The sequence below is a fragment of the Coregonus clupeaformis genome, chromosome 27 (assembly GCF_020615455.1).
Source record: "Coregonus clupeaformis isolate EN_2021a chromosome 27, ASM2061545v1, whole genome shotgun sequence".
Lineage (NCBI taxonomy): Eukaryota > Metazoa > Chordata > Actinopteri > Salmoniformes > Salmonidae > Coregonus > Coregonus clupeaformis.
The window spans coordinates 43,212,986-43,237,100 of NC_059218.1; the positions used below are offsets into that span (position 1 = coordinate 43,212,986).

At 44.5% G+C, this 24,115-nt stretch overlaps 1 protein-coding gene across 1 annotated transcript in view; it reads left to right on the forward strand.

Moving 5' to 3' along the window:
* Nucleotides 1-24,115, forward strand: part of LOC121541372 (thrombospondin type-1 domain-containing protein 1) — a 51,945-nt gene that overhangs the window by 6,558 nt on the left and 21,272 nt on the right. The window contains exons 2-9 of the mRNA XM_045207953.1: nucleotides 8,922-9,055; nucleotides 14,915-15,109; nucleotides 15,587-15,819; nucleotides 15,973-16,184; nucleotides 17,067-17,177; nucleotides 21,146-21,468; nucleotides 23,099-23,260; nucleotides 23,611-23,989. Of these exons, the coding sequence (XP_045063888.1) occupies nucleotides 8,995-9,055; nucleotides 14,915-15,109; nucleotides 15,587-15,819; nucleotides 15,973-16,184; nucleotides 17,067-17,177; nucleotides 21,146-21,468; nucleotides 23,099-23,260; nucleotides 23,611-23,989 (1,676 nt within the window). The 5' untranslated portion in view covers nucleotides 8,922-8,994. The remainder of the gene's footprint in view (nucleotides 1-8,921; nucleotides 9,056-14,914; nucleotides 15,110-15,586; nucleotides 15,820-15,972; nucleotides 16,185-17,066; nucleotides 17,178-21,145; nucleotides 21,469-23,098; nucleotides 23,261-23,610; nucleotides 23,990-24,115) is intronic.

Genomic DNA, 24,115 nt, shown 5'->3' on the forward strand with positions numbered 1-24,115 from the left:
CTCCAGGACATCTACAGCACCTGGTGTCACAGGAAGGCCAAGAAGATCATCAAGGACCGCAGTCACCCAAGCCACGTCCTGTTCATCCTGCTACTATCTAGAAGGCGGAGACAGTACAGGTGCATCAAAGCTTGGACACAACAATTACATATTTATTTAATTTATTTCATAAACAAAGTTATGCAACACCCAATTCCCCTGTGTGAAAAAGTAATTGCCCCCTTACACTCAATAACTGGTTGTGCCACCTTTAGCTGCAATGACTCCAACCAAATGCTTCCTGTAGTTGTTGATCAGTCTCTCACGTCGCTGTGGAGGAATTTTGGCCCACTCTTCCATGCAGAACTGCTTTAACTCAGTGACGTGTGGGTTTTCAAGCATGAACTGCTCGTTTCAAGTCCTGCCACAACATCTCAATTGGGATTAGGTCTGGACTTTGACTAGGCCTTTCCAAAACTTCAAATATTTTGCTTTTTAGGATTTTTTTGCTATGTAGACTTGATTGTGTGTTTTGGATCGTTGTCTTGCTGCATGACCCAGCTGCGCTTCAGCTTCAGCTCACAGACGGATGGTCTGACATTCTCCTGTAGAATTCTCTGATACAGAGCAGAATTCATGGTTCCTTCTATTAAGGCAAGTCGTCCAGGTCCTGAGGCAGCAAAACATCCCCAAACCATCACACCACCACCACCATGCTTGACCTTTGGTATGATGTTCTTACTGTGGAATGCAGAGTTTGGTTTTCGCTAGGCATAATGGGACCCATCTCGTCCAAAAAGTTGACTCAAGTTTGCCAAAAAGCACCTGGATGATCATCAAGACTCTTGGAAGAACGTTCTATGGACAGATGATTCAAAAGTATAACTTTTTGGACGACATGGTTTCCAGTAATGCCTGGCGAAAACCTAACTCTGCATCGAATACGACTTGACACCGCAGGCGTAGACGCGGGAGATGAGGTGGAGTCCTTCTGAAATTGAGGCGAAGAGAAAACCGAACGGCGCTCCCCTCCATTCTATTGGCAAATGTCCAGTCACTCGAGAATAAGATAGGAGACACTCGAACGAAGCTCATAGAGACTTGAAAAGCTGCAATATTATATGTCTTACTGAAACGTGGCTGGATGATGATGCTATGCACGTAGTACTTGGTGCAGCGACAGGATCGGACGGCTGCTTCTGGGAAGTCGAAAGGAGAGGGAGAGTGTTTTTTCAGAAGTAACAGCTGGTGTACTGCTTCAAGTGTGACAGAAATCTTGAGCTTTAGCTCTCCTGATGTAGAATACCTCATGTTAAGCTGCAGATCCTTCTATCTATCAAGAGAGTTCTCAATCTGTAATTATCACAGCTGTCTACATCCCTCCCCAAGCCAACAGCACTCTGGCACTCAACAAACTGTATGAAGCCATAAACAAACAAGAAACCGCTCACCCAGAGACTGCGTTTCTGGTGAGCGGTGACTTTTAATTTCACATCTACCGACACGTCTCCTGCGCCACTAGGGGCGCTAAAACTCTAGACCACTTTTATTCTACCCACAGAAACGCATACAAGGCCCTCCCCTTGGCAAATTTTACATTTTAGTCATTTAGCAGACGCTCTTATCCAGAGCGACTTACAGGAGCAATTAGGGTTAAGTGCCTTGCTCAAGGGCACATCGACAGATTTTTCACCTAGTCGGCTCAGGGATTAGAACCAGCGACCTTTCGGTTACTGCCACAGCGCTCTTAACCACTAAGCTACCTACCGCCCACAAATCTGACCATGACTCCATTCTCCTGCTTCCTATTTACAAACAAAAGCTCAAACAGGAAGTACCAGTGATGTGCCCAATACGGAAGTGGTCAGATGAAGCAGACGCGAGGCTACAAGACTGTTTTGCTGGTACAGACTGGGATATGTTCCGAGATTCATCCGATAGCATCGAGGAGTTAACCACAACAGTCACTGGCTTCATCAAAAAGTGCACAGATGATGTTGTCCCCACAGTGACTATAAGAACGTATCCAAACCATGGATTACTGGCAATATCCACGGTGGGCTAAAGGCTACCGCTTACAAGGAACGGGACACGGACACGTACAAGAAATCCCGCTACGACCTCCGGACGAGACATCAAACATGCAAAGGGAAAATATAGGACTCAGACTCTGACAGTCTTCGTACAGCGAGCGAAACAACTACTTCAAGGTCTCGGAGCGAGTGACGTTACCGATTGAAATGCTACTAGCATGCACTGCTACCTAGCTAGCCATTTCACACCGCTTACACATACAGCGCATTCGGAAAGTATTCAGACACCTTGACTTTTTCCACATTTTGTTACGTTACAGCCTTATTCTAAAATTGATTAAATTGTTATTTTTTTCCCTAATCAATCTACACACTACCCCATAATGACAAAGCAAAAATAGGTTTTTAGATTTAAAAAAAACAGAAATATTACATTTACATAAGTATTCAGACCCTTTACGCCACTCCTGCGTTGTCTTGGCTGTGTGCTTAAGGTCGTTGTCCTGTTGGAAGGTGAACCTTCGCCACAGTCTGTGGTCCTGAGCGCTCTGGAGCAGGTTTTCATCAAGGATCTCTCTGTACTTTGCTCCGTTCATCTTTCCCTTGATCCTGACTAGTCTCCCAGTCCCTGCCGCTGAAAGACATCCCCACAGCATGATGCTGCCACCACCATGCTTCACCGTAGGGATGGTGCCAGGTTTCCTCCAGACGTGACGCTTGGCATTCAGGCCAAAGAGTTCAATCTTGGTTTTATCAGACCAGAGAATCGTGTTTCTCATGGCCTGAGAGTCCTTTCGGTACCTTTTGGCAAACTCCAAGTGGGCTGTCATGTGTGTTTTACTGAGGAGTGGCTTCCGTCTCGCCACTCTACCATAAAGGCCTGATTTCCTTCTGGAAGGTTCTCCCATCTCCACAGAGGAACTGTGGAGCTCTGTCAGAGTGACCATTGGGTTGTTCTCCTTGACCAAGGCCCTTCTCCCCTTATTGCTCAGTTTGGCCAGGCGGCCAGCTCTAGGAAGAGTCTTGGTGGTTCCAAACTTCTTCCATTTAAGAATGATGGAGACCACTGTGTTCTTGGGGACCTTCAATGCTGCAGACATTCTTTGGTACCCTTCCCCAGATCTGTGCCTCGACACAATCCTGTTTCGGAGCTCTACAGACAATTCCTTGGACCTCATGGCTTGGTTTTTGCTCTGACATGCACTGTCAACTGTGGGACCTTATATAGACAGGTGTGTGCCTTTCCAAATCATGTCCAATCAATTGAATTTACCACAGTTGACTAACTTTAAGCGTCAGTTGTCAGAGCAGCTTACCGATCACTGCACCTGTACACAGCCCATCTGTAATTAGCCCACCAAACTACCTCATCCCCATATTGTTATTCATTTTGTTAATTTGCACCCCAGTATCTCTATTTGCACATCATCTTTTGCACATCTATCATTCCAGTGTTAATACGAAATTGTAACTATTTTGCACTATGGCCTATTTATTGCCTTACCTCCATAACTTACTACATTCGCACACACTGTATATATATATATATATATATATATATATATGTTCTGTTTATATTTTTGACTTTATGTTTTGTTTACCTGGTTAAATAAAGGTGAAATAAATAAATAAAAACAGTTGGACTCCAATCAAGTTGTAGAAACATCTGAAGGATGATCAATGGAAACAGGATGCACCGGAGCTCAATTTCGAGTCTCATAGCAAAGGGTCTGAATACTTATGTAAATATGGTATTTCTGTTTTTTTATTTGTAAAAAAAATAAAAAATAAACACTGTACCATGTGTGATAGCCTGTTTTTCAAGTTTGCTGACGACACAACGATAGTAGGCCTGATCACCGACGACGATGAGTCAGCCTATAGGGAGGAGGTCAGAGACTTGGTGTGTTGCCAGGACAACGACCTCTCCCTCAACGTCAGCAAGACAAAGGAGCTGATCGTAGACTACAGGAGAAAGAGGGGAGCTCACGCCCCCATCCACATCGACAGGGCTGTTGTGGAGCGGGTTGACAGCTTCAAGTTCCTTGGACTTAACTAAGGACTTAACATGATTCACACACACCCGCGCAGTTGTGAAGAGGGCACGGCAGCGGGTCTTCCCCCTCGCGAGGTTGAAAAGATTTGGCATGGGTCCTTCGGATCCTCAAAAAGTTATACAGCTGCACCATTGAGAGCATCTTGACTGGCTGCATCACCGCCTGGTATCACGAACACTTGAGAAAAGTCGATATCCGCCTTCTAGGTGGTAGCAGGGTGAACAGCATGTTTTGAATTTCCGAGGGAGGGAGAGGGAGAGAGAGAGAGGCTCCATTGTGCTTTGTGATTGAAACTTACAGGCAGTTATGTTTATTTCTTGGTGTGCACACACACGTGGAGAGAGTGTGACTGAGCTGAGGGTCATACTGAGAGTGACTGAGCTGAGGGTCATACTGAGAGTGACTGAGCTGAGGGTCATACTGAGAGTGACTGAGCTGAGGGTCATACTGAGAGTGACTGAGCTGAGGGTCATACTGAGAGTGACTGAGCTGAGGGTCATACTGAGAGTGACTGAGCTGAGGGTCATACTGAGAGTGACTGAGCTGAGGGTCATACTGAGAGTGACTGAGCTGAGGGTCATACTGAGAGTGACTGAGCTGAGGGTCATACTGAGTGACTGAGCTGAGGGTCATACTGAGAGTGACTGAGCTGAGGGTCATACTGAGAGTGACTGAGCTGAGGGTCATACTGAGAGTGACTGAGCTGAGGGTCATACTGAGAGTGACTGAGCTGAGGGTCATACTGAGTGACTGAGCTGAGGGTCATACTGAGAGTGACTGAGCTGAGGGTCATACTGAGAGTGACTGAGCTGAGGGTCATACTGAGAGTGACTGAGCTGAGGGTCATACTGAGTGACTGAGCTGAGGGTCATACTGAGAGTGACTGAGCTGAGGGTCATACTGAGAGTGACTGAGCTGAGGGTCATACTGAGAGTGACTGAGCTGAGGGTCATACTGAGAGTGACTGAGCTGAGGGTCCTACTGAGAGAGTGACTGAGCTGAGGGTCCTACTGAGAGTGACTGAGCTGAGGGTCCTACTGAGAGCGTGTGTTGTTTTTCCTCCTAGCTAGAGGGGGGATCAGAACAGTGTAAATCAAACCAATCAGACAACAGTCTTTGCTAGTTGACTTCTACATGTTCTTTCCTCGTGTTTTTGACATGCTAGCTCAGTGAGTGTGTTACTGTGCTGTCATGCCTTTTAACAAACTTTGCATTACACAGTGATGCTGTATGCTTAACACTTTGCATTACACAGTGATGCGTATGCTTAACACTTTGCATTACATAGTGATGCTGTATGCTTAACACTTTGCATTACACAGTGATGCTGTATGCTTAACACTTTACATTACACAGTGATGCTGTATGCTTAACACTTTGCATTACACAGTGATGCTGTATGCTTAACACTTTGCATTACACAGTGATGCTGTATGCTTAACACTTTGCATTACACAGTGATGCTGTATGCTTAACACTTTGCATTACACAGTGATGCTGTATCCTTAACACTTTGCATTACACAGTGATGCTGTATGCTTAACACTTTGCATTACACAGTGATGCTGTATGCTTAACAGTGATACTGTATGCTTAACACTTTGCATTACACAGTGATGCTGTATGCTTAACACTTTGCATTACACATTGATGCTGTATGCTTAACACTTTACATTACACAGTGATGCTGTATGCTTAACACTTTGCATTACACAGTGATGCTGTATGCTTAACACTTTGCATTACACAGTGATGCTGTATGCTTAACACTTTGCATTACACAGTGATGCTGTATGCTTAACACTTTGCATTACACAGTGATGATGTATGCTTAACAGTGATACTGTATGCTTAACACTTTGCATTACACAGTGATGCTGTATGCTTAACACTTTGCATTACACAGTGATGCTGTATGCTTAACACTTTACATTACACAGTGATGCTGTATGCTTAACACTTTGCATTACACAGTGATGCTGTATGCTTAACACTTTGCATTACACAGTGATGCTGTATGCTTAACACTTTGCATTACACAGTGATGCTGTATGCTTAACACTTTGCATTACACAGTGATGCTGTATGCTTAACACTTTGCATTACACAGTGATGCTGTATCCTTAACACTTTGCATTACACAGTAACAACAGAATAACCTATGTCCATTACTTACTGTATTCAGTACTTAGCCCACTGAGATAAAGCCGAAGGCATTAGCACTGGGAGCTAACAGGAGTTTTCATTTCAGACCCAGACACTCAAACGAACCCAAAGCAAATTCCTCTGTCTGTATTCTGTCTCTACATGTTGTCTATACTAGCAGCACCATATCACCAGGTAACATTCTGGGTATGTTGTCTATACTAGAAGCACCATATCACCAGGTAACATTCTGAGTATGTTGTCTATACTAGAAGCACCATATCACCAGGTAACATTCTGGGTATGTTGTCTATACTAGAAGCACCATATCACCAGGTAACATTCTGGGTATGTTGTCTATACTAGAAGCACCATACCACCAGGTAACATTCTGGGTATGTTGTCTATACTAGAAGCACCATATCACCAGGTAACATTCTGAGTATGTTGTCTATACTAGAAGCACCATATCACCAGGTAACATTCTGGGTATGTTGTCTATACTAGAAGCACCATATCACCAGGTAACATTCTGGGTATGTTGTCTATACTAGCAGCACCATATCACCAGGTAACATTCTGGGTATGTTGTCTATACTAGAAGCACCATATCACCAGGTAACATTCTGGGTATGTTGTCTATACTAGAAGCACCATATCACCAGGTAACATTCTGACTATGTTGTCTATCACTAGCAGCACCATATCACCAGGTAACATTCTGGGTATGTTGTCTATACTAGAAGCACCATACCACCAGGTAACATTCTGGGTATGTTGTCTATATACTAGCAGCACCATATCACCAGGTAACATTCTGGGTATGTTGTCTATACTAGCAGCACCATATCACCAGGTAACATTCTGACTATGTTGTCTATACTAGCAGCACCCTATCACCAGGTAACATTCTGACTATGTTGTCTATCACTAGCAGCACCATATCACCAGGTAACATTCTGACTATGTTGTCTATACTAGAAGCACCATATCACCAGGTAACATTCTGGGTATGTTGTCTATCACTAGCAGCACCATATCACCAGGTAACATTCTGACTATGTTGTCTATCACTAGCAGCACCATATCACCAGGTAACATTCTGGGTATGTTGTCTATACTAGAAGCACCATATCACCAGGTAACATTCTGGGTATGTTGTCTATACTAGAAGCACCATATCACCAGGTAACATTCTGAGTATGTTGTCTATACTAGAAGCACCATATCACCAGGTAACATTCTGACTATGTTGTCTATACTAGAAGCACCATACCACCAGGTAACATTCTGGGTATGTTGTCTATACTAGAAGCACCATATCACCAGGTAACATTCTGAGTATGTTGTCTATACTAGAAGCACCATATCACCAGGTAACATTCTGACTATGTTGTCTATCACTAGCAGCACCATATCACCAGGTAACATTCTGGGTATGTTGTCTATACTAGAAGCACCATACCACCAGGTAACATTCTGGGTATGTTGTCTATATACTAGCAGCACCATATCACCAGGTAACATTATGGGTATGTTGTCTATACTAGCAGCACCATATCACCAGGTAACATTCTGACTATGTTGTCTATCACTAGCAGCACCATATCACCAGGTAACATTCTGACTATGTTGTCTATACTAGAAGCACCATACCACCAGGTAACATTCTGGGTATGTTGTCTATACTAGAAGCACCATATCACCAGGTAACATTCTGGGTATGTTGTCTATACTAGAAGCACCATATCACCAGGTAACATTCTGGGTATGTTGTCTATACTAGAAGCACCATACCACCAGGTAACATTCTGGGTATGTTGTCTATACTAGAAGCACCATACCACCAGGTAACATTCTGGGTATGTTGTCTATACTAGAAGCACCATATCACCAGGTAACATTCTGGGTATGTTGTCTATCACTAGCAGCACCATATCACCAGGTAACATTCTGACTATGTTGTCTATCACTAGCAGCACCATATCACCAGGTAACATTCTGGGTATGTTGTCTATACTAGAAGCACCATATCACCAGGTAACATTCTGGGTATGTTGTCTATACTAGAAGCACCATATCACCAGGTAACATTCTGAGTATGTTGTCTATACTAGAAGCACCATATCACCAGGTAACATTCTGACTATGTTGTCTATACTAGAAGCACCATACCACCAGGTAACATTCTGGGTATGTTGTCTATACTAGAAGCACCATATCACCAGGTAACATTCTGAGTATGTTGTCTATACTAGAAGCACCATATCACCAGGTAACATTCTGGGTATGTTGTCTATACTAGAAGCACCATACCACCAGGTAACATTCTGGGTATGTTGTCTATACTAGAAGCACCATACCACCAGGTAACATTCTGGGTATGTTGTCTATACTAGAAGCACCATACCACCAGGTAACATTCTGGGTATGTTGTCTATATAGACCATATGTGTAAATATGATACAAAGCTCCTCTGCCACACCTGGGTTATGCCCCAAATGCTACCCTTTTCCCTATAGGTTTTGACCATTTCATTTGACTATTCGTGCACTACGTTTTGACCAGGGCTAGTGCTTAGTGTAGGGAATAGGGTGCTCTCTGGGACGTAGACATGGACTGGACCACTCTTCTGAACTAAACAGCTATTGGTTGGTTGTTTTTGTATTGGTGTCGTCCTGATTTTGGTCTGTGTGTGTTTCCTCAGAGCCTTTGGGATGTTGGAGGTGGAGTGTCATGTGGTGTGAGACTGCGGGGGTTTCCGGGGCTCACGCATCGGAATGCCACAGGGTTCCACGCCGACACCGCTGCTCTCCTTCCTATTGGCCACGCTGGGATACGGTGAGTGGGAGGGGCTTGAGGGTTTTAGTGCAGGCCTGGAACAAAACCTTGACACAGGGTTCCGCGCTGCAGCTCCCTTTCCAATTGGACATGCTGGAATGGAGGGGCATTTCAATCAATCAATCAATCAATCAATCAAATGTTATTTATAAAGCCCTTTTTACATCAGCAGATGTCACAAAGTGCTATACAGAAACCCAGCCTAAAACCCCAAACAGCAAGCAATGCAGATGTAGAAGCACTGTGGCTAGGAAAAACTCCCTAGAAAGGCAGAAACCTAGGAAGAAACCTAGAGAGGAACCAGGCTCTGAAGGGTGGCCAGTCCTCTTCTGGCTGTGCCTGGTGGAGATTATAACAGTACATGGCCATTAAGGCCAGAAACCAGATCGTTCTTAGATGAACAGAAGGGTCAATATATATTTATACATATTTATACATGCTCGAGAGGGGTACAGGGGTGGACGTAAGGTGTGTTAGTGCTGGGCTGGAGTGAAACCTTGCACACCATGCAGGCCCTCATTGAACCAGAGTCTTTTAATTGAGTCTTTTAATGTCAGTGGCCTGTAAGTAGATATGTACTTTCTTTGCTTTGCATATTAACTGTGAACACACACACACACACACACACACACACACACACACACACACACACACACACACACACACACACACACACACACACATACATACCGTGCTTTCAGAAAGTATTATTCCACATTCTGTTGTGTCACAGCCTGAATTCAAAATGGATTACATTTATATTTTTTCTCACTCATCTTCACACAATAGCCCATAATGACAAAGTGAAAACGTTTTTTTAGAAATGTTTGCCAATGTATTGAAAATGAAATACAGTAATATGTCATTGACATAAGTATTCACACCCCTGAGTGAATACTTTGTACAATCACCTTTGTCAGCGATTACAGCTGTGAGTCTTTCTGGGTAAGTCTCTAAGAGTTTTCCACACCTGGATTGTACAACATTTGCACATTATTCTTTTAAACATTATTCAAGCTCTGTCAAGTTGGTTGTTGATCATTGCTAGAAAGACGTTTTCAAGTCTTGCCATAGATTTTCAAGCAGATTTAAGTCAAAACTGTAACTAGGCCACTCAGGAACATTCACTGTCTTCTTGGTAAGCAACTCCAGTGTACAGTGGGGGAAAACAAGTATTTAGTCAGCCACCAATTGTGCAAGTTCTCCCACTTAAAAAGATGAGAGAGGCCTGTAATTTTCATCATAGGTACATGTCAACTGTGAGAGACGGAATCTAATACAAAAATCCAGAAAATCACATTGTAGGATTTTTAAGTAATGAATTTCCATTAGTAACACGCTACGCCGTCATGGATTAAAATCCTGCAGCGCACGCAAGGTCCCCCTGCTCAAGCCAGCGCATGTCCAGGCCCGTCTGAAGTTTGCCAATGACCATCTGGATGATCCAGAGGAGGAATGGGAGAAGGTCATGTGGTCTGATGAGACAAAAATAGAGCTTTTTGGTCTAAACTCCACTCGCCGTGTTTGGAGGAAGAAGAAGGATGAGTACAACCCCAAGAACACCATCCCAACCATGAAGCATGGAGGTGGAAACATCATTCTTTGGGGATGCTTTTCTGCAAAGGGGACAGGACGACTGCACCGTATTGAGGGGAGGATGGATGGGGCCATGTATCGCGAGATCTTGGCCAACAACCTCCTTCCCTCAGTAAGAGCATTGAAGATGGGTCGTGGCTGGGTCTTCCAGCATGACAACGACCCGAAACACACAGCCAGGGCAACTAAGGAGTGGCTCCGTAAGAAGCATCTCAAGGTCCTGGAGTGGCCTAGCCAGTCTCAGACCTGAACCCAATAGAACATCTTTGGAGGGAGCTGAAAGTCCGTATTGCCCAGCGACAGCCCCGAAACCTGAAGGATCTGGAGAAGGTCTGTATGGAGGAGTGGGCCAAAATCCCTGCTGCAGTGTGTGCAAACCTGGTCAAGACCTACAGGAAACGTATGATCTCTGTAATTGCAAACAAAGGTTTCTGTACCAAATATTAAATTCTGCTTTTCTGATGTATCAAATACTTATGTCATGCAATAAAATGCAAATTAATTACTTAAAAATCATTTTCTGGATTTTTGTTTTAGATTCCGTCTCTCACAGTTGAAGTGTACCTATGATAAAAATTACATACCTCTACATGCTTTGTAAGTAGGAAAACCTGCAAAATCGGCAGTGTATCAAATACTTGTTCTCCCCACTGTATATATATATATTTTATTTTTTATAATTGTTCTTCTACTTTGACATTACAGAGTATTTTGTGTAGATCGTTGAAAATGACAATTCAATCCATTTTAATCCCAATTTGTTACCCAACAAAACGTGGAAAAAGTCAAGGGGTGTGAATACTTTCTGACACACAACAAAGTTGATTTCTATAAATACTTTTTTTTTTATCTCAGTTCTCTTTGTTCTACTCTACCTCTATTGAGTTACGTCCCAAATGGCACCCTATTCCCTATGGGTCCTGGTCAAAAGTAGTGCACTAAATAGGGACATACCTTTAGTATGAAGGTCAACCAGACCCATTCAAACCTGCTGAGAGAGGGAAGGCCACTGGGAGAGGAAATAATGGGAGGGAGAGGGAAAGAGGGAGATGGTTGAATTGAGGGTCAGTCTCTGTTCCTCCACCCTCTTCCCGTCGTAGGGTGTTTCTGTGACAGGATGTGACCTATTCACAGTGGCATTCATCACATCACAATGCCACTGCAGCCCTGTACTACCCAGATACAGATACAGAGACCGAGACTGAGAGACACACACCGAGACAGACAGACAGACCGAGACAGACAGACAGACCGAGACAGACAGACAGACCGAGACAGACAGACAGACCGAGACAGACAGACTGACCCAGCCAGACAAACAGACCCAGACAGACAGACAGACAGACAGACTGAGACAGACAGACAGACAGACTGAGACAGACAGACAGACAGACTGAGACAGACAGACAGACAGACAGACTGAGACAGACAGACAGACAGAGACAGACAGACAGACAGACTGAGACAGACAGACTGAGGCAGACAGACAGACAGACTGAGACAGACAGACAGACAGACTGAGACAGACAGACAGACAGACTGAGACAGACAGACAGACAGACTGAGACAGACAGACAGACAGACTGAGACAGACAGACAGACAGACAGACAGACAGACAGACAGACAGACTGAGACAGACAGACAGACAGACAGACAGACAGAGACAGACTGTCAAATAGACAGACCGAGTGACAGACAGAGACTGACAGAGAGAGAAACAGAGACAGAGAGAGAGAGAGAGCGAGAGAGACACAGACCGAGACAGGCATAGAGAGACATGTTATGTTTTGTTTTACCCCATATGTAACTCTGTGTTGTTGTTTTTATCGCACTGCTTTGCTTTATCTTGGCCAGGTCGCAGTTGTAAATGAGAACTTGTTCTCAACTGGCTTCCTGGTTAAATAAAGGTGAAATAAAATACAAATAGACATACAGAGCGAGACACAGACAGACAGACAGACAGACAGTACAAATTCCCTGTCTTAGGTCAGTTAGGATCACCACTTTATTTTAAGAATGTGAAATGTCAGAATAATAGTAGAGAAAATGATTTATTTCAGCTTTTATTTCTTTCATCACATTCCCAGTGGGTCAGAAGTTTACATACACTCAATTAGTATTTGGTAGCATTGCCTTTAAATTGTTTAACTTGGGTCAAACGTTTTGGGTAGCCTTCCACAAGCTTCCCACAATAAGTTGGGTGAATTTTGGCCCATTCCTCCTGACAGAGCTGGTGTAACTGAGTCAGGTTTGTAGGCCTCCTTGCTCGCACATGCTTTTTCAGTTCTGCCCACAAATGTTCTATAGGATTGAGGTCAGGGCTTTGTGATGGCCACTCCAATACCTTGACTTTGTTGTCCTTAAGCCATTTTGCCACAACTTTGGAAGTATGCTTGGGGTCATTGTCCATTTGAAAGACCCATTTGCGACCAAGCTTTAACTTCCTGACTGATGTCTTAAAATGTTGCTTCAATATATCCACATAATTTTCCTTCCTCATGATGCAATCTATTTTGTGAAGTGCACCAGTCCCTCCTGCAGCAAAGCCCCCCCACAGCATGATGCTGCCACCCCCGTGCTTCACGGTTGGGATGGTGTTCTTCGGCTTGCAAGCCACCACCTTTTTCCTCCAAACATAACGATGTTCATTATGGCCAAACAGTTCTATTTTTGTTTCATCAGACCAGAGGACATTTCTCCAAAAAGTACGATCTTTATCCCCATTTGCAATTACAAACCGTAGTCTGGCTTTTTTATGGCGGTTTTGGAACAGTGGCTTCTTCCTTGCTGAGCGGCCTTTCAGTTTATGTCGATATAGGACTCGTTTTACTGTGGATATAGATACTTTTGTACCTGTTTCCTCCAGCATCTTCACAAGGTCCTTTGCTGTTGTTCTGGGATTGATTTGCACTTTTCGCACCAAAGTATGTTCATCTCTAGGAGACAGAACGCGTCTCCTTCCTGAGCGGTATGATGGCTGCATGGTCCCATGGTGTTTATACTTGCGTACTATTGTTTGTACAGATGAACGTGGTACCTTCAGGCGTTTGGAAATTGCTCCCAAGGATAAACCAGACTTGTGGAAGTCTACAATTTTTTTTCTGAGGTCTTGGCTGATTTATTTTGATTTTCCCATGATGTCAAGCAAAGAGGCACTGAGTTTGAAGGTCAGCCTTGAAATACATCCACAGGAACACCTCCAATTTACTCAAATGATGTCAATTAGCCTATCAGAAGCTTCTAAAGCCATGACATCATTTTCTGGAATTTTCCAAGCTGTTTAAATGCACAGTCAACTTAGTGTATGTAAACTTCTGACCCACTGGAATTGTGATACAGTGAATTATAAGTGAAATAATCTGTCTGTAAACAATTGTTGGAAAAATTACTTGTGTCATGCACAAAGTAGATGTCCTAACCGACTTGCCAAAACTATAGTTTGTTAACAATACATTTGTGGAGTGGTTGAAAAACGAGTTTTAATGACTCCAACCTAAGTGTATGTAAACTTCCGACTTCAACTGTACATGATTTTTCTTACTGTCTACCTAACTACCTACTATTTTAAATAAATCTACATTATTTTTCTTATTGTACATAACCTGTCTACTATTTAAATAAATCTACATGATTGTTCTTAGTGTACATAACCTGTCTACTATTTAAATTAATCTACATGATTTTTCTTATTGTACATAACCTGTCTACTATTTAAATAAATCTACATGATTGTTCTTAGTGTACATAACCTGTCTACTATTTAAATAAATCTACATGATTGTTCTTAGTGTACATAACCTGTCTACTATTTAAATACATTTACATTATTTTTCTTATTTTACATAACCTGTCTACTATTTAAATAAATCTACATGATTTTTCTTAGTGTACATAACCTGTCTACTATTTAAATTAATCTACATGATTTTTCTTAGTGTACATAACCTGTGTACTATTTAAATAAATCAGCATGATTTTTCTTAGTGTACTAAATCTATTAAAATAAATCTGCATGATTTTTCTTAGTGTACTAAATCTATTAAAAATAAATCTGCATGATTTTTCTTAGTGTACTAAATCTATTAAAATAAATCTACATGATTTTTCTTAGTGTACTAAATCTGTCTACTATTTAAATAAATCTACATGATTGTTCTTAGTGTACATAACCTGTCTACTATTTAAATAAATCTGCATGATTTTTCTTAGTGTACTAAATCTGTCTACTATTTAAATAAATCTGCCCCCTCGTCTGACTGTAGCAATGGCTGGCCTCCACCTGTGGCCCTCCGTCCATGTTGCCCTTAGCAACAGCAGTGTGTTCGTCAACTACAACGCCACGGACCGCAACGCTTCCTCCGACTTCCGGAACATGACCCTATCTCTGGTTGACACGGAAACCAACGCCACCCTGCTCACCAGATCCCTGCCAGCCAACCAATCAGAGGGGAGATTAGGTTAGTGCTCTTTTGTACTTTTTAAGGCAGGGTTTTACTTGGTCTAACGACGTGTCTGTAGACAACACTTGTCTCATTCTAATTGTCTACAGACACGTCGTTAGATGAAACCAGCCTTTTTACTTTTTTACTGAATGTCAGAGCTGTGTATTTAGCGAGGACATTGAGGATTCTGCATTATGATGCATTTACATGACACTACATTTCATGGCGACCATGTTGGCTCCCCACGGCCAATATTGACCAATAGCACTGAATTTTCTGAATTCTAAACAATGCTATGTACAAGATTCCAAATTCTCGTCATGAATGGATAAATAGAATGCTCAAAAGCGCTAACCTGGCATCCATTCTAAAAGTTGGCCCAACTCTCTATATACTGTATATGTGCTCTGTTGTAGGTAAGCATTACATTGAACTGTGTACACTACGCTGTATCCCATATTACAAATACACTTTGATCTGACATGATTTTAGAGTTCAACTGCTCCTGCTTCCTGTACGCTGGAACATTCCGCTTCCACCTGGAGCAGATTGACTACGCAACCGCCAATTCTAATGCTAATGGTAATGCTAGTGCTAGCATAACGGATGGAGATGGGGATGTTACTACTACTGCCACCTGGTGGTGGAGCTCTGAACTGCAGGTGGAGTGGCCGACCTTTCACATTGCTGTGGACCGGGCCAGCAACCAGTCAGGATCCTTCCAGGTGAGGAAAGGGTCTGTGTGTGTGTGTGTGTGTGTGTGTGTGTGTGTGGTTGTTCAACTAAATGATAGCCGTAACACCATAGCTGCTATTTATCACGTTAGGTATCATTGGAGTGAGCCACTGTCTAACCCTCGTCCCCATTGCCCCTCCCAGGTGGGGATCTCGACCAATGAGCTGTTCCAGTCCTGCTCCTCTGGCGTTGGCTCTGCCCTCTTCCTGGAGGTCAGCTACCTGGAGTTCAACCAGATTGGTCGAAACAGCATTGACAAGGTCCGCGCCCGCACCCGGCACCCAATCAAAGCGCTGCATTCTCAGAAGGTGGATCTGTCGTGTGCATTCCATTTCACAGAACGAGACTTCATCAGGTACACTGCTGTTTTACCATCTATTTTTATTTTTAAGGAGTGGGGCGTTTACACAGGCTGCCCAATTCTGATCTTTTTTCCACTAATTGGTCTTTTGACCAATCACACATTGATCAAACCAAAGCGTGCCCCATCGAAAGACACATGAAACATTCATGGAGATTTAGCTAGCATTCTGTTGACTCAAACGATGTCAATTAGCCTATCAGGAGCTTCTAAAGCCATGACGTCATTTTCTGGAATTTTCCAAGCTGTTTAAAGGCACAGTCAACTTAGTGTATGTAAACTTCTGACCCACTGGAATTGTGATACAGTGAATTATAGGTGAAATAATCTGTCTGTAAACAATTGTTGGAAAAATGACGTGTCATGCACAAAGTAGATGTCCTAACCGACTTGCCAAAACTATAGTACATACAGATCAGTTGATAGAGCGTTTGCAACGCCAGGGTTGTGGGTTCGATTCCCACGGGGGGCCAGTATGAAAAAAATATAAATAAAAAATATATGTATTCACTAACTGTAAGTCGCTCTGGATAAGAGCGTCTGCTAAATGACTAAAATGCCACTAGAGATCCTGGTTCGAATCCAGGCTCTGTCGTAGCCGGCCGCGACCGGGAGACCCATGGGGTGGCGCACAATTGGCCCAGCGTCGTCCAGGGTAGGGGAGGGAATGGCCGGCAGGGATGTAGCTCAGTTGATAGAGCATGGCGTTTGCAACGCCAGGGTTGTGGGTTTGATTCCCACGGGGGGCCAGTATAAAACAAAATATGTATTCACTAACTGTAAGTCGCTCTGGATAAGAGCGTCTGCTAAATGACTAAAATGTAAATGTAAATGTAATGTATGGTATAACTAAAGTTGTATTTTATTCTACCACAGGGTGGCGCTGCGCTCCCCTCACACAAACCAGGATGTCAAGTCATCTGGCCCTCTCTACCTCTCTAGGATCTTCTCCTATAAACTACTGGTGGACAACGTCAACTCCTACAGGTACAGTCTCTCACACACGCACACGCACACGCACACGCACACACACAGACACACGCACACACACAGGCACGCACACACACACGCACACACACACACACACACACACAGACACGCACACACACACACACACACACGCACACACACTCACACACACGCACACACACACACACACGCACACACACACACACACACACACGCACACACAGAGAGATGGGCAAAGATACTATCTTGTTTACAAAGACCAATGTATCAAAATAAAATATCAAATACTTTTGCAAAGTATTGCATTTTACCTAAATTCAGTGGGGCCATACTTGGGAACCAAAGCAAGCATTTAAAGTTAAACAGGTTCTCTGCATAAAATGCATATCAGCCAATTAAAATGTTTGATTTACCTGCATGTGACAGAAAGCAAAAATTGTAGCTGGACCCATAAGATAACATGGCACATGTTAGCCCTATGCTAACCTCACCAGGTGGCAGTGATTACATCCTGGTACAACTTCTGCAGCCAGTTAAAATTGTAGACGTACATTTACATTTTAGTCATTTAGCAGACGCTCTTATCCAGAGCCACTTACAGTTAGTGCATACAAATTTTTATATTTTTTATTATACTGGCCCCCCCGTGGGAATCGAATCCACAACCCTGGCGTTGCAAACGCCATGCTCTACCAACTGAGCTACATCCCTGCCGGCCATTCCCTCCCCTACCCTGGACGACGCTGGGCCAATTGTGCGCCGCCCCATGGGTCTCCCGGTCGCGGCCGGCTACGACAGAGCCTGGATACGAACCAGGATCTCTAGTGGCACAGCTAGCACTGCGATGCAGTGCCTTAGACCACTGCGCCACTCGGGAGGGACGTGTTCCAACACTTGTTCATGGAAGTGTCCTTAACATACCTCAGTCCAACAGCACGTTCTGATCATCAAAGCAACTAGCCTATTATGTGTATTTGAGTGACTGTGTAAAGTGTCCAGTCGAATTTAACATGAGTTCCCCCCCCCCACCCCCCCTTCCCTTTGAAAAGCAAAACAAACAAAAAAACGTGTATGCACTCACTAACTGTAAGTCGCTCTGGATAAGAGCGTCTGCTAAATGATGAAAACGTAAATGTAAATGTAGGCTATTGGGTTAGTGTGTTGAAAAGGGACATAGCCAACAGCTTCAAAATGAAAAAGGAATAAAACGTTAGCCTTGCACACAAACACACTGCTATTGCCTAATAATCATATTACATTAAAAGACTGCTATGATGTCACTGCGACAACTGTCGATAGACGTAGCTGGTAAATTCGCTCTGGCCATCTACTCCGATTTCAGAGCACTCTCGTCTGAGTGTGCCAGAGCGCAGAATAACTGACGAACGCTCAACACCCGTTGAATATGGCCGGTGTCAGTAAACGTAAGGGGAAAAAAGCGTAATTAAATTGTTGCCAGCAGCACAGTTGAAGTCGCCAACGCTCTGGATAACATGAAAACAGCCTAACCAGCTCTGCTATGGCGAGTAAAATGGTCAGAGTGAGGTGTTCTCTCATTTGTGTCTGGAAGTAGCTAGCTAGCTAGCCAACATTAGCCAGTTAGCTTGGGTGCTTGACTACTGTTGTTAGGTCAGAACGCTCGGATCAACCCTACTCCTCGGCCAGAGCGCCCAGTGTGCGCTCTGAACGCTCCGAGAGCGAAACGCTCTGAATTTCTGAATGGCCAATCTGACAACGCTCTGAGTTTACGAACGGCCAGAGCACACTTTAGTATAAGCCAGCCTTCAGTCTTGAAATCTTTGGTTGTTTAGTACATGGCCTCATGTGAATCCTTAAAGAGATGGGTGGGGCTAAAGCTTAAGAGGGTGTGAACGATGCTGAATGGGTGTAGACAAAGAAGAGCTCTCCAGTAGGTACCAAAACATTCAAGGGCCATTTTCTTAAAAGTGGGGTTTACAAGTTTATCAGCTTTTCAAAGCAGAATTACTTTCCCATTGTTCCTCAACTGTAGTGTATGATATACCATTTTCTAGCTCTGAGTCTCTACTTTTATCCAATGTAAAATGTGGTCCTCTGTAGCTCAGCTGGTAGAGCACGGCGCTTGTAACGCTAAGGTAGTGGGTTCGATCCCCGGGACCACCCATACACAAAAACAAAACAAAAATGTATGCACGCATGACTGTAAGTCGCTTTGGATAAAAGCGTCTGCTAAATGGCATATTATTATTATTATTATGTAAAAAAACACAATTTCAAATTTTGCTACATAAGACCGAATCGAGCCGGTCGGTCACATCTTGGCACACAACGTTTTGTTACAGACCAACGGAACCCTCTGGTGGCCAGGGTTGACCTATTTTAAGAAATGCCATTGGTTGGTGGATAGAAAATCTAAGATCTTTGATAAGCTGAAGCAGAAGTTGTGCCAGGATGTAATCACTGCCACCGGGTGAGGTTAGCATAGGGCTAACTTGTACCATGTTATCGGATGGGACCAGCTACAATTTATAATTTTAATTTTTGTATTTTTTAGGTGGTAGATCAGCTTTTAATATTGCAGATAGATTGTGGCTTCTATCAGTGTAATTGTCTGCATCATTTCCAATCCCCCTTTATATATTTTTGTAAATATATACAGTACCAGTTTAAAATGTGGACACACTTACTCATTCAAGGGTTTGCTCAAACACATTAAGAAGGAAAGAAATTCCACAAATTAACTTTGAAGAAGGCACACCTGTTAATTAAAATGCATTCCAGGTGACTACCTCATCAAGCTGGTTGAGAGAATGTCAAGAGTGTGCAAAGCTGTCATCAAGGCAAAGGGTGGCTACTTTGAAGAATCTCAAATATAAAATATATTTTGATTTGTTTAACACTTTTTTGGTTACTACATGATTCCATATGTGTTATTTCATAGTTTTGATGTCTTCACTATTATTCTACAATGTAGCAAATAGTAAAAATAAAGAAAAACCCTTGAATGAGTAGGTGTGTCCAAACTTTTGACTGGTACTGTATACATTTATTTTTAGTAAATTTAGCAGACGCTCTTATCACACCATAGTGCCATCAGACTTCTGATACCAATGCAGGGTGAAAGGGGCCACAAAATGGTGAACCGTAAAATAAAAAAATATATTGTATAGAGAAGTATTTTGTATTTGGCACACAAAAAAAAAATACTAATTATAAGTCTCAAGTATCTTGTTACAAATGACATTGGATTGTAGTTCAGGCCTGTGAAATACAAATGAAAAAATACTCAAGTAATTGAAATACGTATTTAAAATACATGTAAACAGATATCTCTGCGCACGCACGAACACACGGACATAGCAGCCGTATCTCAGATAAACTCCTACAGGTGCCCTCTCTTTCAAAACAAATCTTTATTGACATAGAAGGTCACAAATGTGTGTGTGGGAGAGACAGAAGTACAGATATGAATGAAGGCACAGATGGGTTTTGAACACACGCTGCAAGGGGCCACAGACTCCAGCGCCTACAGGGGCCCTCTTGACCCCTCCACCCTAATGTATGTTTTGTCCCCCACGATGACATCCAGGATGGAATATTGATCAGTCTCCGTCCGTTCGTTAGTAAGTGCGTCCCCACGCGATATCTCCGACACCAATGACTCGATTTTTGTTGTTGTTGACAAAACTTGTGTGAATGATGCGGATTGCCATAGAGATCACGCATTTACACATTTACACTGATTCGCCCAAGGGGGGCACTGCATCATTCGTGGGGGACGACATGTTTACTGTTGCCCTTGTTTTTACTGACTTTGCTGATCGCTGCTTTCTTGAGGAACGTTTTAGTTACTATGACTGTGATTATGTGGTTGTCCAATGCACTGTAAGTCGCTCTGGATAACAGCGTCGGCTTAAATGACTCAGAGGTAACTGTAGTGTGTGTTACAGAAGGGTAATCACAGCAGAGGCCTTGTAAGGATTCTTCTTCTCCTTCTCCTCCTCCAGGTCAGGCTGTGAGGGAGTGGTATCTGTGCGCCTGGTGACCCCTCCCTGTGCTCTGATCTACGGCAAGGTCCTCTTATTCCGGGACGGAGGTGTGGGGTCGGAGGGAAAGGGGGACGCAGGGGTGGAGGGGGGTGGAGGGGCAGAGGGCTCGACTCCCTCCGCTCCACTGGCGTTTAATTGGCTGACACAGGGGGAGAACGAGACAGAATTCAACTGTTCAGTGTTTGACCCAGGAAGGAATAAATACTGCTTCAGATTTGTGCTCAACTTCAGCCGCTCTTTGAGTCCAGCACAGACCTGCCTGGTGGTACACAGGAATGCAGGTAGGAACACAACTTTACCCTGACCCTACACCCCTAACCCAACCATGACCCCCAACCCTAACCCTGACCCTACACCCCTAACCCAACCATGACCCCCAACCCCAACCTGACCCTACACCCCTAACCCAACCATGACCCCCAACCCCAACCCTGACCCTACACCCCTAACCCAACCATGACCCCCAACCTAACCCAACCCTGACCCTACACCCCTAACTACCAACCATGACCCCAACCCTAACCTGACCCTACACCCTATCAACCAGACCCCAACCCTAACCTGACCCTAACCCAAGCCTAACCTGACCCTACACCCTAACCCAACCATGACCCCCAACCCTAACCCTGACCCTACACCCCTAACCCAACCATGACCCCCAACCCTAACCCTGACCCTACACCCCTAACCCAACCATGACCCCCAACCCTAACCCTGACCCTACACCCCTAACCCAACCATGACCCCCAACCCTAACCCTGACCCTACACCCCTAACCCAACCATGACCCCCAACCCTAACCTGACCCTACACCCTAACTCCAACCATGACCCTCTAACCCTAACCCTGACCCTACACCCTAACCCAACCATGACCCCCAACCCTAACCCTGACCCTACACCCCTAACCCAACCATGACCCCCAACCCTAACCCTGACCCTACACCCCTAACCCAACCATGACCCCCAACCCTAACCCTGACCCTACACCCCTAACCCAACCATGACCCCCAACCCTAACCCTGACCCTACACCCCTAACCCAACCATGACCCCCAACCCTAACCCTGACCGCAAACCCTAACTGCTATATTCTAGCCCTAACCTTAACCCTAACCCTAACTTAACCCTAGCTCGGCCAGCATCAGATCAGCTTGACCAGTATCAGACCCGCTTGACCAGTATCAGACCCGCTTGACCAGCATCAGCCCAGCTTGACCAGTATCAGACCCGCTTGACCAGCATCAGCCCAGCTTGACCAGCATCAGACCAGCTTGACCAGCATCTGACCAGCATCAGACCAGCACTGACCAGCATCAGACCAGCTTGACCAGCATCAGACCAGCAGCAAACCAACTTGACCAGCATCAAACCAGCACTGACCAGCATCAGACCAGCACTGACCAGCATCAGACCAGCACTTACCGGCATCAGACCAGCGCTGAGCAGCTTGACAAGCATCAGACAAGCTTGACCAGCATCAGACCAGCTTGACCAGCATCAGACCAGCTTGACCAGCATCAGACCAGCTTGACCAGCATCAGACCAGCTTGACCAGCATCAGACCAGCATCAGACCAACTTGTCCAGCATCAGAACAGCACTGACCAGCATCAGACCAGCTTGACCAGCATCAGACCAGCACTGACCAGCATCAGACCAGCACTGACCAGCATCAGACCAGCTTGACCAGCATCAGACCAGCATTTTTTTCAGCAGCTATAGAGAGCTACTGTATGTGACATCTCTTTCTCTCTCTCTCTCTCACTCAATCCCCAAAAACTCTCTCCGCCTTCTCCTCTCCCCCTCTCTCTCCCTTTCTCTCCCCCCCTCTCTCCCCCCCCTCTCTCTCCTCTCTCGACCTCTCTTTCTCCCCCCTCTCTCTCTCTCTCTCTCTCCCATCTCTCTCTGTAGAGTCCTGGGGTGCGTGGCAGGCGTGGAGTGTGTGCAGTGTGAGCTGTGGAGAGGGGGTGAGGGAGAGAGTGCGAAAGTGTCTGCTGCCCTCCGGTGGTGGAAGTATGCAGTGCACCGGCATGGTCAAGGAACAGTCTCTCTGCTCACTGGAAGACTGTACAGGTACTTCTTCTGTCAACTCTCTCTCCTTTCCACTCTGTTGGTATTATTATCTTCAGTCATGAAGTATCTCCCTCCAACTCTCTCTCCTTTCCCTTTTCATCACTCCAGTTTTTACTTCCCAAAAATACGTATTTTCAACATCTTTTCATTGTCTTGTGCTCATAGGGTTATTCTCAATTATGTCATATTGATTTCCTCAATCATCTAACTTAACCTTGTTTCTCTTCTCCCCACCCCCTCATCTATTTATCTTTCTGCTCTCCCGTCCCCTTTCTCACTTCCTCTCTTTCCATCTCTCTCGGTCTCCCAGTCCTCCCCCGCTCCCCCCCCGTCCCTCCCCCCTCCTCCAGCCTCCTCCTCTCTCGGTGGTGGTAACCTGGTAGCCGTAGCCGGTATATCCCTGTGTCTGGCAGTCATCCTAGCTACCCTCCTGGTCACCCTGTGGCGTAAACTCTGCCGGACACCCCACTGTAGCTCCGTCCGCCGCGGATCTATGCACTCACCTGGGGGACGTAAACTCTCTGACGAGGCCTCCATCTGTGGGCACAGTCTCCAGAGACCCAGCCTCTCCGACAACCAGGGGGGCACAGGGCCGGGGCTAACCCAGAACGAAAGGCCTAACCTGGGGTGCAAGCCTCTGCCTCAGCCCCCTCCTCTGGTTATTCCCCTGGTTCAGGACCCAGATAGACTGTCTCCATCGGGACAGAAGGTGCTACCGCCCATCTTTGGGTAGGTAGAATGTGTTTGTTTATTTCACATCTATGTTTTAATTGAATGTATTACTATTATTAATATACAGTACCAGTCAAAAGTTTGGACACACCTACTCATTCAAGGGTTTTTCTTTATTTTTAC